The sequence below is a fragment of the Nyctereutes procyonoides genome, unplaced genomic scaffold (assembly GCF_905146905.1).
Source record: "Nyctereutes procyonoides isolate TBG_1078 unplaced genomic scaffold, NYPRO_anot_genome, whole genome shotgun sequence".
Lineage (NCBI taxonomy): Eukaryota > Metazoa > Chordata > Mammalia > Carnivora > Canidae > Nyctereutes > Nyctereutes procyonoides.
This window is the reverse complement of record NW_026575036.1, coordinates 10,747,042-10,762,096: the sequence shown is the minus strand read 5'-3', so window position 1 is coordinate 10,762,096 and position 15,055 is coordinate 10,747,042. Positions and strand designations below refer to the sequence as shown.

General features: G+C 48.2%; 1 protein-coding gene across 1 annotated transcript; it reads left to right on the top strand.

Moving 5' to 3' along the window:
- The first annotated feature begins 8,019 nt into the window (after positions 1-8,019).
- BHLHE41 (basic helix-loop-helix family member e41) lies at positions 8,020-12,783 on the top strand. Its single transcript, XM_055318960.1, has 5 exons — positions 8,020-8,225; positions 8,390-8,453; positions 8,789-8,896; positions 9,223-9,334; positions 9,849-12,783. Exons 1-5 carry the CDS (start codon positions 8,164-8,166, stop codon positions 10,982-10,984), a joined length of 1,482 nt encoding a protein of 493 aa, XP_055174935.1. The 5' UTR covers positions 8,020-8,163; the 3' UTR covers positions 10,985-12,783.
- The last annotated feature ends 2,272 nt before the right edge of the window (positions 12,784-15,055 follow it).

Here is a 15,055-nt window from a genome sequence, read left to right as displayed (position 1 = left end):
ACAGCATGATAGTGAAGAAGATATGCCCTTTTGCAGGATATGAAAATCTCTACCCTAGAGGTCATGAGCCACCATAATGAATTATCATGTTTTTCAAAACTGTTCTAGCCTGCTCTGGAGCAGAGAAAATCAGTTAAACCACACTGTGTCCAAATTTCAACCTGGGGCAAGGACCAAGCAACGGGGGTCAGAGTGAGGGCTGAGGGACTGGGATGGAGCAGGAGCTTCTTACCAGAGACCCCAGAGGGTGTGGAGCACCAACAAGGAAAACCAAATGTTAATCCACAGGGCGAAGTTTGTATTCGATTACCAAAGAGGAAAGTTCAAGCGCTAAGCCACACAGAGAGGTCACAAGGCATGTCATTGGGAGAAGACCCAATCACAAACAGCAGATCAAGAGCATATAACATGAAGTTGTATATACTTGTAGAGGATGCTGTTGAAGGGGCTTTCTCACCGATATCAGGGAGGTAGGCCAGAGTGGCAGAGGGTAATGATGGTCTAGACAGCTTACCGGAGCAGGGCAGACAGCATTTGCCTTGCCCTTCTCTCCATCCAGGGATGTTTTGATTACCAGAGAACAAGGCTTACCCATAGGCTGAGGTCACTGATTATACTTTCTGGAATGATTTCTAAAGTGCATTACTAGAAAAGCATAGCTGTAAGTGTATCTCAAATGCACCAAAGACGAGGCTTCTGAGCACTGCCTTTGGAACATGAAACGGCTTTAGAATAACTACTCAGCTTTCTTAGTGATCTCTCCTCTTTGAGAAATTATGATCTGTTAGATTGTAAGGTCATTGAAGACAAGACTCAGTATTGAATCCCTACTATGCCCGGTGCACAGTATCTATCAGCACAATAAATATTCCAGGGGATGAACCACAGTTCTCATCCACATGTCTGTCTGTGGGGAGATGCACCCAGGACACCACTGCACAGGGTTGAGAATGCCTCATCCCACCACCTTCCTCAACTCTCAACAACTCTAACTGGCCTCTGGCGATGACTCTCATGACTTGGAGGGGCTTTACCAAGGCACGTCGATGGCTTGGGTGGGGGGAATCCCCTCCAGGGTTGAGAGGAGAAGATGGCTGTTAGAACTCTAGACTCCAGCCAGTGACAACACCCAGCAGCTCACCTCAGGCCTTAGAGTCTCTGTTGCCTGATATCACTATTTACTACATGGCAATGACAAATTACCTAAAGTTTCTAAACTTGAGTTTTCCCATCTACAAAGTGGACTTAGCGGTGCCTAGATCAAAGAGTTGAGAGAACTAAGTAAGGTTGGTAGGACAATAGCCTGAATATCTGTGCACACTAAGGTGCTCCAGAGACACATTCTCTTCTAGGGTTCAGTCTCAGTTCCAACCTCGGAGACTGGCCCCTCCATTCCCATTCTACTGCACTTACCTCCCTCTTCTCTCCTCCCTCATCTACTTAGGAACCCAAGTTAACCACAAAGCTCTTCTAATCTTCTGACCCTGAAGCTGTTGCAGCCACCCCCACACACACACACACACACCAGTGTGGCTGGAAGTAGATGTAGATGAAGAGCAAAGTCCCAGCTACATGCAGGTGGAAACCGTGGGAGAGGGCATTTCTGCTGGGGGTTGCTTTCTTCAACCCAAATGCCAGGGGCGGAAGGCAAAGCGATGGAGACAGAACAACCAGAGGACAGATGCTGCTACATAAAAAGGAAGACAATCACTTCCCAGAAAACATGCAGCTGCAATTTGCGTTCTACAGGAAGAAGAGCAAACCCTGTTCAATTCCCTCTCTAAGCAGATTTCTGTAATTATTAGCACTTAAGAATACAGATGTTAAAAAGCATGTGCTTAAGGAGTTAGTTAAGTTTGTGCAGCTGCAGATGGAAAGACTGAAATTTTTCAGAAAGTGGTATTAAATACCCTCATACAATAAAGGGACACTGCCAACACATATGGCATAGAAGAGAAAAAAGACCCACTGATGAAAAAAAGAAGAGGACCTGAACAAGCCATTTCCTTTAGTCAGACCACCACAGAGATGGCTAGTGCCAACCCAATGTCCCTTCTCTGCTCCCTTTGTACCAAAAGAACCCCTACATTACTGGAGCACCTCAACTAGAAAACTGTATTTCTAGCACTTCTGTAATAGGATTGGACACAGATGTACACAGGGAGTTACTGGCTGGAATTGATAAGAGCTCAAACACAGATCTTAACTGAGACATCTAGCCTAGATTCCCAACAGTTTCTTTGTCAGTGAGGATTATAAGTTCACGTCAGAACCATATTACTTTTTTGGATAATTAGATATGAATTCTTGCTTTAAGTTAACTGTTGAAAAAAAAAAAAGTTAACCGTTGAATACATGTCACCAATAGTCTAAATGTAGGTTCAATCTTCCTTAACCAGTCTTTGTGTTGCCTTTATAAAGTACCAGACTCAGCAGACAGTTCTCTGCACTGGGCAGACACCACCTGAAAATTAGTGTTCAAGGGCCATGCCTATAACAGGCAGGTGAGATAAATGGTTGTTCAGTATATCTTATGCCTATTCATGTTTCACAATGCATACACATGTATCTATTTGAAAACTTTCTAGAGATTTTCATCAGCAGTAGGAAGGGGGGATAAAAGGAGTCAAAAGACCCCATCTCTATGCAGCCTCTCTGGATTCCACTATTCAGCTAGTCCAGGAGAATCCAGAGAAAGGTAAGGAGCGCTCTGTGGAAATCCTTATGGATTTGTCACGTGCTCCTCACTCTACTTTTCTGGATCCAATCAGAATTTTAAGCACATGAGCACCCAGAGACACTGAGGTCTTACTTGTCTCTCTCCCAGTCGTCTTTTGATGTGACCACTCTAGGAATTTGAAGCATATATTAAATTCAGGACAACCTCCATGAGTGTTTATGATAATCACATAAATACAAAAATGCAAAGCTTTCAGCAGTAATAAGATTCATTTCCTCTACTTCATATTACCTGCTCCTTGGTACTATGTAAAGACTAGTAAGCATATAAACTTCTTGAGCAGGGTTAACATAGATATAAAACGTGATTCATGTGTATGCTTACAACCACAGACACATTAATTGGTAGTCTACTGAAAGACTTAACTTTTTTTTTTTACAAATTAAACAGAGACACTGGTACTGCTCCTGCTAATTTGCTGAGTATGGAGCTGTAAAACCCAACCTTCTATTCTGGGATTTTAAATCTGGTACCTTCACAAAACAGTATTATCAATATTTAAAAGGTGCTTTTGGCTTCTGGTGAGGAGCACTGGGGTTTCCCTCCCTTCTCAGACCCTTTTATGAGGTGGTCTTCTTGTGCGTTGTGCCTGACAACACTAACTTTTCTCCACTGAGAGCAGTGTCCATGCCCAGAGAAAGGATTCTAGGGGAAGCTCTCACTACCCCTAACCTATCATCCCATTCTGCGCCCCCCGCCTTCATTTTAGCATCAACCATAAACTTTTCACTTCAGATTTTTATGAACTCTGCTTCATGGGATGCATTTCCCCTTTTGATGTAAAATGATGTAGAGTGACTGTAAACTTTCTGTCCACCACCCAAAACAGGTGATTAAGGAAGGTATCTGCCCACCTAATGGTGGCACTGTCACAGCAGGACAGGCAAAAAGCTCCACACCCTTGGGCAGATCTGGGGTCTTTAAGGCTATTATTAGAGATACAGGCTTGGTTTGAATGGACCCTGAGTCCCAAAACACCCTGGTCACCTCCCCCGAGAGCAGAGAGCGGTAGGGCTTGCAGAACCCTATCGGCAGGAAACCTCTCTTCTCTCTGGAAACTTGAATCCTGTCAGGAGAGTTCAGTTTCTGCTGGAAATCCAAGACTTTGCAAGCAAACATGATAAGACCTTCCAAAGTCACAAGGTGAATATAATGAGTGTAGCATTCAGAATACTTACGTGGGGGTGGGGGGGAGGAGGTGGGAACCAGGATAAGTGTTCCCTTTCATGAGCCTCTCTATAGGTAGTGATTTCCCTACTTAACCAAAGAAAAGCAATGGGAGCAGCTTCCCTGTCACCTATTAAAAGGAGAAAGATGGGTATCTTTAATTGAAAGCAAGCCATCACAAAGTTCTCTAATTATAGGCTCAAAGGGGTTTCAAGCTCATGTTGTATCTCCTTGGCTTTCAGCAGGACAGCATTAAACCTTCCTAAAAAGATAAGACTCAACCTATTTTTAAACATACCCAAAGAGGGCATTCTAGTCTTCTGTTCCTTTGTTAGACGGGATTTTTCCCCCCTTTCTAACCTCACCACAGGTGAACTTTTGCTATTACTAACCTGAAATCTTCACATTAGAGTTCGGCTTGGTTTGTTCAGTAGAGATGGTGAACAGCTGGTCACCGTTAGCCTTTTCTACACTGTACTTCCATGTGTCCATCTGTATGAAATTATAACAATTAATTAGGAGATTTGGGCTTAAATCAATAAATTTGGAGCTAAATGCCAATGGAATCACTCCCTGACAAAAGACTGCCAACCTCCTTTTTCTCATACCTTTCTTTGCCTGCCATCTATTCCAATGCTAACATCGCTCCCTTCCCTACCTCTCTTCCAACATCACTCCTCCCCAATACAGACACACTACAGCAAATGTGGACACTGACACTGGTAGATTGCTTAAAACACCTGTGTTTTTAAGATACAGCTAGTTAACATTCAGATCTTAGCCCTATTAGCTGAACAAGGGGTAATAATAGTTAACAGCACAGACTCTGGAGCCCACTGTGCTTAAATCCCAGCTCTGGGAGCATAGGCACACTTATTTATGTCTCCCTACATATCTATTTTGTCATCTGTAGAATGGACGCAACTATAGGATCTACCTTATAACATTATGGAAAAGATGAATGAGTTCATACATAAAAAGCCCCTAGAGGGATTTTCTGGTTCTCTCGTTGTAAATGCCATATAGTTGTTAGCTACTGTTATACCTTCCTTGCAGCCAAAGGACATTAGGAGGCATTAAACTATGCCTGATAGTCCAGAAGGCAAGAATTTGAGACAAGGAGTATGACTCAAGTTTTAAAGGAAGTGGATAAGCAAGAAGAGTTATCCAGGTGGACAATTAAAGAAAAAAAGACAAAAAAAAAAAAACAAACAAATAAGAGATAAAAGAAAAAACTACAGAGGAACAACAAAAGCGGACATTTCGTGGGGAAGAGGTACGACAAGGAAAACATAAGGGAAAAGAGGAAAAGAACAAGAGAAAGGAGTAAAAGGGTGGGCATGGAAAGCAAAGACAGAGGTAAAGACTGAGAATCACGAAGGAAAGCAAAAATTAGAAAGGATTCCCTCTGCAGTTTGGGCTGGGCCTCAGAAAGAGAAGGGAGTAGAAGAGAAAACCAAAATGTCAGGTATGGTAGAGAAGCTTGGGACAGGATGAAGAGATCCAGGTAATAACACAAAAGGCTTTCTTTGCAGCAACAGGCCTCTGTCTTCCAATTATGAGAAGTGTACAGCCAAACTTAACCCGCCCATGATCCACTGGTCTTCTTTCCTTTTTTTCTTCTTATTCTAAATTGCTTTAGAGGCCGTCCCGGAATTAGGCCCTTCGGTGTGCCCTAGTCAGACGTCTGCCTTGTGTCCGGTCTGCCCTACCGACAAGGCCAAGATGAAGTGACCCGGCCTTTACGTTCACCGAATATTCTAACTCTCCTTTACAGATGAGCACTTAGCTGTGGAACACGCACTTACACCCTCTTCCTCCTTCAAACATTCACAAACCTGTAAGGGGAGGTTTCACCTTAAAGGTATCTCCTCTCCCCCCTAACTCCCCCCGCCCCCCCCTTTTTTTGGTCCATTTAGAACAAGCAGACAGTACTACTGCAGGGCAAGGCCGCTTTTAGGGCATCAAATCGCCTTCCCCACTAAAGAGAATTAACTGCCCAGTGACTTGGAAGGAAACAAGAGACAGGTTGGATCGAGGTTTAAAATGAAATCAGCATTTCAACGTTACTTAGGTATTATCACTACGGAAGCGCCTGTTTGGTGCAAACCAGTCCCCGTGCCTGGAGAAGCGGCGAGACCTTACAGGGCCCTCTCGGCAGACGCAGCGGACGGCGCGCGAGCGTCTCCTCCAGCCGGGGTGAGCTTGGGCCGCCGCCGCCGCCGCCGCCGCGGGAGTCACGAAGCCAGACGCGGCGCGCCTCCGCCCAGGACTCGGGAGACTGCAGCAGCGCGCGCCTGGCCGCGGCCCCGGCGGCTCCCGGAGGCTGGGGCAGACGCGACTCCCGCAGACACGTGACCTCCTCCCAGCCGCCGCTTCCCGCGACCCAGATCCGTCCCCGGAACCCGCGCTCTGCGGGGCGGGGGGGGGGGGGCGGCGGGCAGACACGTAGCGACGGCCCGAGTCCCCGCTGCCCCCGCTGCCCCCCGGTGCGCGTGCCTCGGCGCACTTCTCCCCCCCGCTCCGGGCGCCGCTGGCACGGAGGACGGTTTCGGGGATAACCCAGAGGAACGTGAGCCTGACTCTCGCTGCAGGCAGGGAAGACCTTAGGTTTCCCACCTAGCCTCTCCGCTTATGTAAGAGAAATCCGCAGACGCCCGGCCCCGCGCACCGCCCGCAGCGCCCAGCAGCGGCCGCCGCGCAGCGGGAGCCCCGGGAGTCCCGTGGGACCAGCCCTCCCCGGCCGCCCCCGGCCGCCCCCTGCGCCGGCGGCGTGGGCGGGGCGCCTCCGCGGGCACCTCTCGGCCACTCTCGCCAGCCGTGAGTCACGCTGCCGGGACGGCTCCGCGGAAAGGTAGCCCGGCGGGCGCCGCCGTGTGCTTCCCCGCGCCGGGCGCCGCTGCTCCCGGGCGAGCGCGCGCGCGCACGGCTTCCCCGCGCAGTGATGTGGCGGCGGCGGCAGGTCGGCTCACGTTGCCGGCCCTGTGCTGGTACCCGTTCGCGACGGGATTAAGGAGGGAGGCTCTGGAGGTGCCAGTGGTAGTAAACGTGGGCTCTGCACACTCCCGGCGTCGCTGATCACACGGCGGGGGGGGGGAGGGGGACCACGCAGCAGCCCCGCGCGAGGCGGTGGGGGCGACGGAGAATGCGGCACCGCTGCTCCGCGGCAGCCCCTCTCGTGCCGCCCCCTCCCCCGCCCCCTCCCCCTCCCCCCCCGCCGCGTTCCTCCGGGAGCACCCGAGGCCCCGAACGTCGTCATCTGCTTCGGTGATTAGTGGCACCGCAATTCCGGCTGCTGCGGGAAGTTCGGGTGGCCCAGGGACACCGTTGTCGCCGAAAGACACTTGGATTGCGACATTCTGACCCAGCGACTACATTTTCCTTTATTTTCAAATCCTTCGGGGAGGGGATTTCAAGTTGCCCCATTAGGGGGCAACTCCCAACCGGGGCCAAGGGGTCCTCCCCTCCCCCCCACGCCCCCCCACGCCCCCCCCCTCCCCAGGCCACCGAGCCACAGGGAGCAAACAAGTCTCCAGATTTTCCTCCGGGACTGAAGTTTGCCCACCGCGAATTCTCTTTCTCTTTCCTTTCTCGGGCCCGAACCACCCGTGCAGGCGGTGGCGAAGCAAAAAAGCCACGTTCGCGTTCCTACACCGTAATGACGGACCGAGCGAAGGAGTAGCGTTTCCGAGCCGAGGAAGCCCTGGCTGCCCCGCACCCCCGGCGCCCCCTCCCCCTCCCCTCCCCCAGCTGACTGCAACGCCTTTGGGAAGATGAATAGCTTGGCCGAAGTTGTTTTTCCTTTCCGGTGGCCCTGATCAGGTGTCCCCGCCCCCTCCTGCCGCTCGCCTTCCTCGCAGCCTGCTCCCGACACCCCCTCCTGGCCCGGCCCCTCCTCCCCCGCCCCCCTCCGGGCTGGACCGCGGATGGTACGTTCCGCACGTGAGCTGGGTGCTGGTCTGGCCGGCGACGCGCGTGCCCTGTGGCCAAACACTGCCCGGAGTGAGAGCAAACTACCAGCGCAGTGGGGCCGGCGCGAGTGTGCGTGCGTGTGTGTGCGTGTGTGCGAGAGGGCGAGCGCGGTGGGAGGGGGGGAACCAACTGCTTCACACTTTCAACACTGCACTGAAGAAGGGAGAGAGAGAGAGAGACTGGAGACGCACAGATCCCCCCAAGATCTCCCAAAGCTATCGTCCCGCAGATTATAGAACAGAACCCCAAAAAATCGAAACAGAGGAAACGGACAGCGGTTGAACATGGACGAAGGAATTCCTCATTTGCAAGAGAGACAGTTACTGGAACATAGAGATTTTATAGGGTAAGGTGCACGCACCCTTGCGAATATCTGTCTAGGCTTCAGTTTGATTTTTTTTTCTTCTTCTTCTTCTTCGTTTTCTTCTTCTTCTCCAGAAAGTGGTATGGAGCGGGCAAGGGCAGTGCCCCTCCCCGAGTAGGTGCCTGATGCTGATTTCTGTTTTGCAGACTGGACTATTCCTCTTTGTACATGTGTAAGCCCAAAAGGAGCATGAAGCGAGACGATAGCAAGGTAAGTGTAAGTTTCCAATGTTCCCCATAACCTGCCTGGATAGTTAATTAGGGCCATTGATTTCACAGCGAAGCTCTGCCCGCAAATATATTCCAGCCCTTGAGCTTCCCCAACTGTGAATTTTAAGTGGTTTGCTGGATACTCTCCGGGGGAGATTAAACATCATACCTGAATTCAAATTGCATTTCAGAACAGTCCAGAGGAAAGGTTTCTTGGGCATAGTTTATCACATAATATGGGGCTCTGGGCGGGGGTGGGGGGGTGGGGGGGTATTGTTTTATCCAATAAATGTTTAGCTTATTGTTTTGTTTCTTCCATGACTGTCGTATATTAAGGATACCTACAAATTACCGCACAGATTAATAGAAAAGAAAAGAAGAGATCGAATTAATGAGTGCATTGCTCAGCTGAAAGATTTACTGCCTGAACATCTGAAGTTGACAGTAAGAGACACATTTTCATTCTTTGCTGCTCTCCAAGGGCGTGTTAATAGCTTGGTACTACTCCCAGAGATATAAGAATAAATGTAAATATCATATGCCTTACAACTTGTGCTATAGTGTAGAGTTTCCCACAAACTCAAGAGTAGGTGCTCACAAGCTGAAGGCAAGAAATCATGTATAACCCGTCTTCTGGAAAGCTCAAGAAGTATAGGAATAGTACTTCTTTCAGAATGTTTGCTTAAGTTGCTGTTCCGAGTGGAGAGCCAATCAAGCCAAATGTGTGTTTTTAAGTAACCAAGTGCCCCCTTCTCTTTTGCACCCTGCAGACTCTGGGGCATCTGGAGAAAGCGGTAGTCTTGGAATTAACTTTGAAACACTTAAAAGCTTTAACAGCCTTAACCGAGCAGCAGCATCAGAAGATAATTGCTTTACAGAATGGTAAGTGAGTTCAGGGAGGCCAACCCACCCTGATGAAGCCGGGCAGCCCACAGAGGGGCAGTGTTTAGGACTCTTCCCCCACCCCCACCCGCACCCGCACCCCCACCTCCTTCCTTGGGCCCACGGGGCTCACTCTCATTTGTTAAATTGCTTTATACTTTCCCTTCATTGGGAAGTGCCCATTTCCCGAAGCATCCTAGAGGCTTTCAGCAGAACTCGGAGGAATCAGATTTTTATTTAAAGTGGCGGTTGCGCTCTCCACTTTGGTTTTCCAGCAGGGAGTAGAGCGCCCCCCCCCCGCTCCCCACCCCCGCCCCCCCTCCCCTTTCTCCCCCACCCCCCCCCCACACACACACCCCCGGCACCCGGTGGATTATATCACCCGAATACAGAAGAAAAACCGAGATCACTTTAGTCAATGTAGGGCCCACGTGATAAGCAGATGTTTTAACGTCGGTATTTGTCTTCTTGCCTCCATGCCTCTGCCCCCACCCCACCCCCTTCCTCATCCCAGGGGAGCGATCTCTGAAATCGCCCATTCAGTCCGACTTGGATGCGTTCCACTCGGGATTTCAAACATGCGCCAAAGAAGTCTTGCAGTACCTCTCCCGGTTTGAGAGCTGGACGCCCAGGGAGCAGCGGTGTGTCCAGCTGATCAACCACTTGCACGCCGTGGCCACCCAGTTCTTGCCCACCCCCCAGCTGTTGACTCAACAGGTTCCTCTGAGCAAGGGCGCGGGCGCGGGCGCGCCCTCGGCCGCCGCCCCCGCGGGGTCCGCGGCCGCCCCCTGCCTGGAGCGCGCGGGGCAGAAGCTTGAGCCCCTCGCCCACTGCGTGCCGGTCATCCAGCGGACTCAGCCCAGCGCCGAGCTCGCCGCCGAGAACGACACGGACACCGACAGCGGCTACGGCGGCGAGGCCGAGGCGAGGCCGGACCGCGACAAGGGCAAAGGCCCCGGGGCGGGCCGCGTCACCATCAAGCAGGAGCCCCCCGGGGAGGACTCGCCGGCGCCCAAGAGGATGAAGCTGGATTCCCGCGGCGGCGGCCTGGGGGGCGGCGGCGGCCTGGGGGGCGGCGCGGCGGCGGCGGCGGCCGCGCTCCTGGGGCCCGACCCGGCCGCCGCGGCCGCGCTGCTGAGACCCGACGCCGCCCTGCTCAGCTCGCTGGTGGCGTTCGGCGGAGGCGGGGGCGCGCCCTTCGCGCAGCCGGCCGCCGCCGCCGCCCCCTTCTGCCTGCCCTTCTACTTCCTCTCGCCTTCGGCGGCCGCCGCCTACGTGCAGCCCTTCCTGGACAAGAGCGGCCTGGAGAAGTACCTGTACCCGGCGGCGGCCGCCGCCCCGTTCCCCCTGCTGTACCCCGGCATCCCCGCGCCCGCCGCCGCCGCCGCCGCCGCCGCCGCCGCCGCGGCCGCCGCCGCCGCCTTCCCCTGCCTGTCCTCGGTGTTGTCGCCCCCTCCCGAGAAGGCCGGCGCCGCCGCCGCCGCCGCCGCCGCGACCCTCCTGCCGCACGAGGTGGCGCCCCCTGGGGCGCTGCACCCCCCGCTCCCGCACGGCCGCACCCACCTGGCCTTCGCCGGCGCCCGCGAGCCCGGGAACCCGGAGAGCTCTGCTCAGGAAGATCCCTCGCCGCCGGGCAAGGAAGCCCCCTGAACCCTCGCCCCCCGCCCGCTCTCCCAGACAGGACGAGGGTTCACGCGGAGTAACACGATTAACGCGTTAAAACGCCCTTACCGTTGTTAAGGGAGGAAGCGTAATAGATGCACGACAGGCTTTTGAAACAACAACACAGGTGTTGTGTGTACATTTGGAGTTCCTGTTTTGCTCATCCCTCACCACCCCACCCTCCGCACACTAACGTCCCTTTCTTCCCCCACCAGCTACGAGAGAACCTCTGCGAGTCGATGCTTTCTTCTTCTTTCAAGGATTCGCCCCAATAAGTTTCGCCTTCCTCTAGGCCATGTTCCATTATTATTTTTTTAAAAAAAAAAAATGTAGAACCTAATTCTGGAGGAAGTAAGAAGGGTGTGCTCCTGTGGGTGAGCTAATTGAACCAGGGTAGGGGAACAACGGGGTGTGTGTGTGTTGGGGGGGGGGGTGCCAGGGGTTGACCTCCGGCCCCCGGCCCCCGGGTAGTTGTCATTCGCCTGCCGCAGAGCTGTCCCACCTGCTTCAGGAGGCTTTCCACAAACAGAATGAGGATCTTTTAGAATTGAATTTACTCTTCAGTATTTTATAATGTTCAAGCTTTTTTAAAAGGCATATATTTTTCAAAGAGGAAGAAGCGAGGATGCAGACACGTTGCAGCCTCTTCTGAAGTGGTTTGAATGGTATCCCTTAGTAACTTGCTCTTGTTTAAAGAGACAGGGAGTTGGGCCATTGTCAGAACTAAGTCAGGGAAGGAGATGGATGAGGAAGGCCAGAATCATTCTTGGTACATTTACTAGCACTTTATTGAGAAATTGACCATGAATCAATTGATACATTTTAATTTCATTCATATATATGTATATATATATGTGTGTGTGTGTATATATACACACATATATATATATGGTGCCTCTCTTCCCACCTTGTCATTATTTAATTCACCATGTTCCTAAGTTTTTATAATCTTGCTGTAAAAAAAAAAAAAAAAGGAATGTGCACTGAACTTAAGAAAACAAACCCCAAACGATTTATCCTATATTCTGTTAAGTAACAAACGTGGAGGAAAGCATTCAACTGGTCATTTTTGATTGGAAATGCTGTAAAGATGTGGAATGAAGCCCTGTGAGGCCTTCCTATCTCCAAGTCTATGTATTTTCTGGAGACCAAACCAGATACCCGATAATCACAAAGAAAGCTTTTTTAATAAGGCTTAAACCAAGACCTTGTCTAGATATTTTTAGTTTGTTGCCAAGGTAGCACTGTGAGAAATCTCACTTGAATGTTATGTAAGGGGTGAGACACAACAGTCTGACTATAAGTGAAGAAAATATCTGGGTCTTTTAGTCAGTTTCGTGCATTTGCTGCTGCTGTTGCTACGGTTTGCCTCAAACGCTGTGTTTAAACAACGTTAAACTCTTAGCCTACAAGGTGGCTCTTATGTACATAGTTGTTAATACATCCAATTAATGATGTCTGACATGCTATTTTTGTAGGGAGAAACTATGTGCTAATGATATTTTGAGTTAAAATATCTTTTGGGGAGGATTTGCTGAAAAGTTGCACTTTTGTTACAATGCTTATGCTTGGTACAAGCTTATGCTGTCTTAAATTATTAAAAAAAAATAAATACTGTCTGCAAGAAACCAGCTGGTTTAGAAAATTTTAGTATGTGAAGATGAACTAGAAATTATCTTTATATTCTAGTATTTTCAGCACTCCATAAATTCTATTACCTAAATATTGCCACACTATTTTGTGATTTTAAAATTCTTACTAAGGAATAAAAAATTTAATATACGATATGAGATTGTCTAATAATTAAAAGGACATCATGCTCAATTAGTTTTAAGGTATCTATGAGTTTAGGGATGAAAGTTTTTGACGTTCTCAGATATACAAGTTTGTCATTGGCTTGATACCACACGTTTCCAATTTCTTAACAAGCCTCCAGGCTCTGACTATGTCTACCTACCTGTTTCCAATGTAGCTCAATGGAAAGTACAAAAGAAAAACCTACTGATCACTGGCATGGTCTATTTATGTTAGACCCAATTTGTTGATGTTTTTGACTGATGAATTTTTCACTTCTCATCTTGATACCATCTAGACTTTTGTGTGACCTGGTATTTCTCCTTCCTTGGGTCCAGTATAAATATCTACCAGTTAGGGGTGCTGAACTTTTCTTATATTTTTAGCTTCTTAACCTTTATAAAATAATTCTCTTGTGGGAGGTAAGTATGGAATTCAAGGAAAAGAAATAATTATTTGTAGACTTTTCTCAAATTCATAACCAACTTTGTGATTTGATACAAACCGTGAAGGATTGTCAACTTTTAGTTTCAGTAATGTTCTTCACAAACCCCTTGGTTTTTGAAAGGTGTTGAAATAATAGTCAAAATTTATGAGATGTAGAAAAAGTGCTCCCTCTGCTGACTTACAGCAACCAAGCTACAAGTCATAGAATGTGGAGCCAAGCCCGGAGATCAGTTTGTCCAGCCCCCTGCATTTTATAATATGAAGCCCAGAGGTATCACATATCCTCCTAAGATCAGACGAATAGCTACCTGGAGCCAGCACAAGAGGCCAGAGCTGCTATATCCCTCCCTTCCACTGCCACATCTTCAACGGTGGAAACTGAATTTGATTGGGCAGCATTCATGAAACATCACAAGTAAACCACAAGAACAAAGGAAATAAAAATTACCATTAGAAAACCATGTAGGATTTTTGAGCATTGTAATTTCCTGAACTTAGAAAAATAGCGTATAACCCAGAATAATGGGGAAAAGTAGCATTTTGAATATTTTGAGCTACATTGCAATGCCATATGGTAATAATATTAGTTCCATAACCAGAAAAAATTCAAAGTAAATCAGAGAACAATATATGTTTTAGCATTTGTATACTTTTGGTATAATAAAGTTAAAAAAACCTCAGGGTTAGGCCAGATTTTATGCGTCAGTCATTTAGTCCAAATACCTATATACTTAATGATAATAAGATGAAGTTAGTGATGACAGACTGCAAAATAATACTGTCTATATGGCATCTGAAAATTGTTATTTTGGTAATTGGTTATGAATTAAAACATTGGAGTAATGACTCCAGTAATGATTCACTAAGAACGGTCCTATGCCTGCAGTAGTGAAATTTTAGCCAAAATGTGCTGTAATATATGTGATTTTTCAATTTAAGACAAATATGAATCTTGAATTACTAATGCTTTTATATATACGGTACGCATGTAGTATTGTGCTACTTGATTTTGCATACATATATTTCTCAGAAAACTTCATATTGAACTGATAAGTGGCCTTTTCTCCACAAAGAGCCAAGGCACTAGGAACTACATTTTTATAGCTATTTAAAGTATGATGAGTTTTAGTTCCTATCACTGTGAAAACTATTTTTCATTTAGTTCTCTGTTATTGACGACGCAGGCCATAAGTTTGGTTATTGCTCATCATCTGAGATTTTTTTCAAAAGTAGGTAAAAGAAGCCTCAATCAATTTCTGAATATGTCACAGGTCAATTTTGAACCTCTCCATGGAAGGTGATTGCCAGTTGAGATACTTAGAAGACAAGACTGGGCAAACATTAAGGCCTTTGCACAGAAATGAACAGAGCCCTCGTATACCAATTAAGGCTATTATAATGCGGAAAGTTGGCTGTGCTATTGTGATAATAGTATTTTACTTCAGATAGCAATCTAATGTTTTTCATTAAACAAAAATTCTTAATCTGTTGGACCCTCAGATCAATAGCCATAGTTCTGTGTTGCTTTACATCAGCTAAAAATGTATATACAGTGTATGCTGAAGTCCAATGTAAGTTTTAGTTTTTCATAAAATTTAATAGATTTTCACAGAAAATTATCACATATTTCCTGCAATTAGCATGAGATTTATACTAAACAACATGTTCAGCATGTACTTTAAAAATAGGCTCCTAGAAAGGAGTTGGATATTTGCCTTAAAATTGGGCTTCTTGCAGTAGTTCAGTGATTCCATAATGGAAACTCCAAACAAATGTAAAATTATACATTTTCAAAAGCTGATATTTTAAAATTCTGAA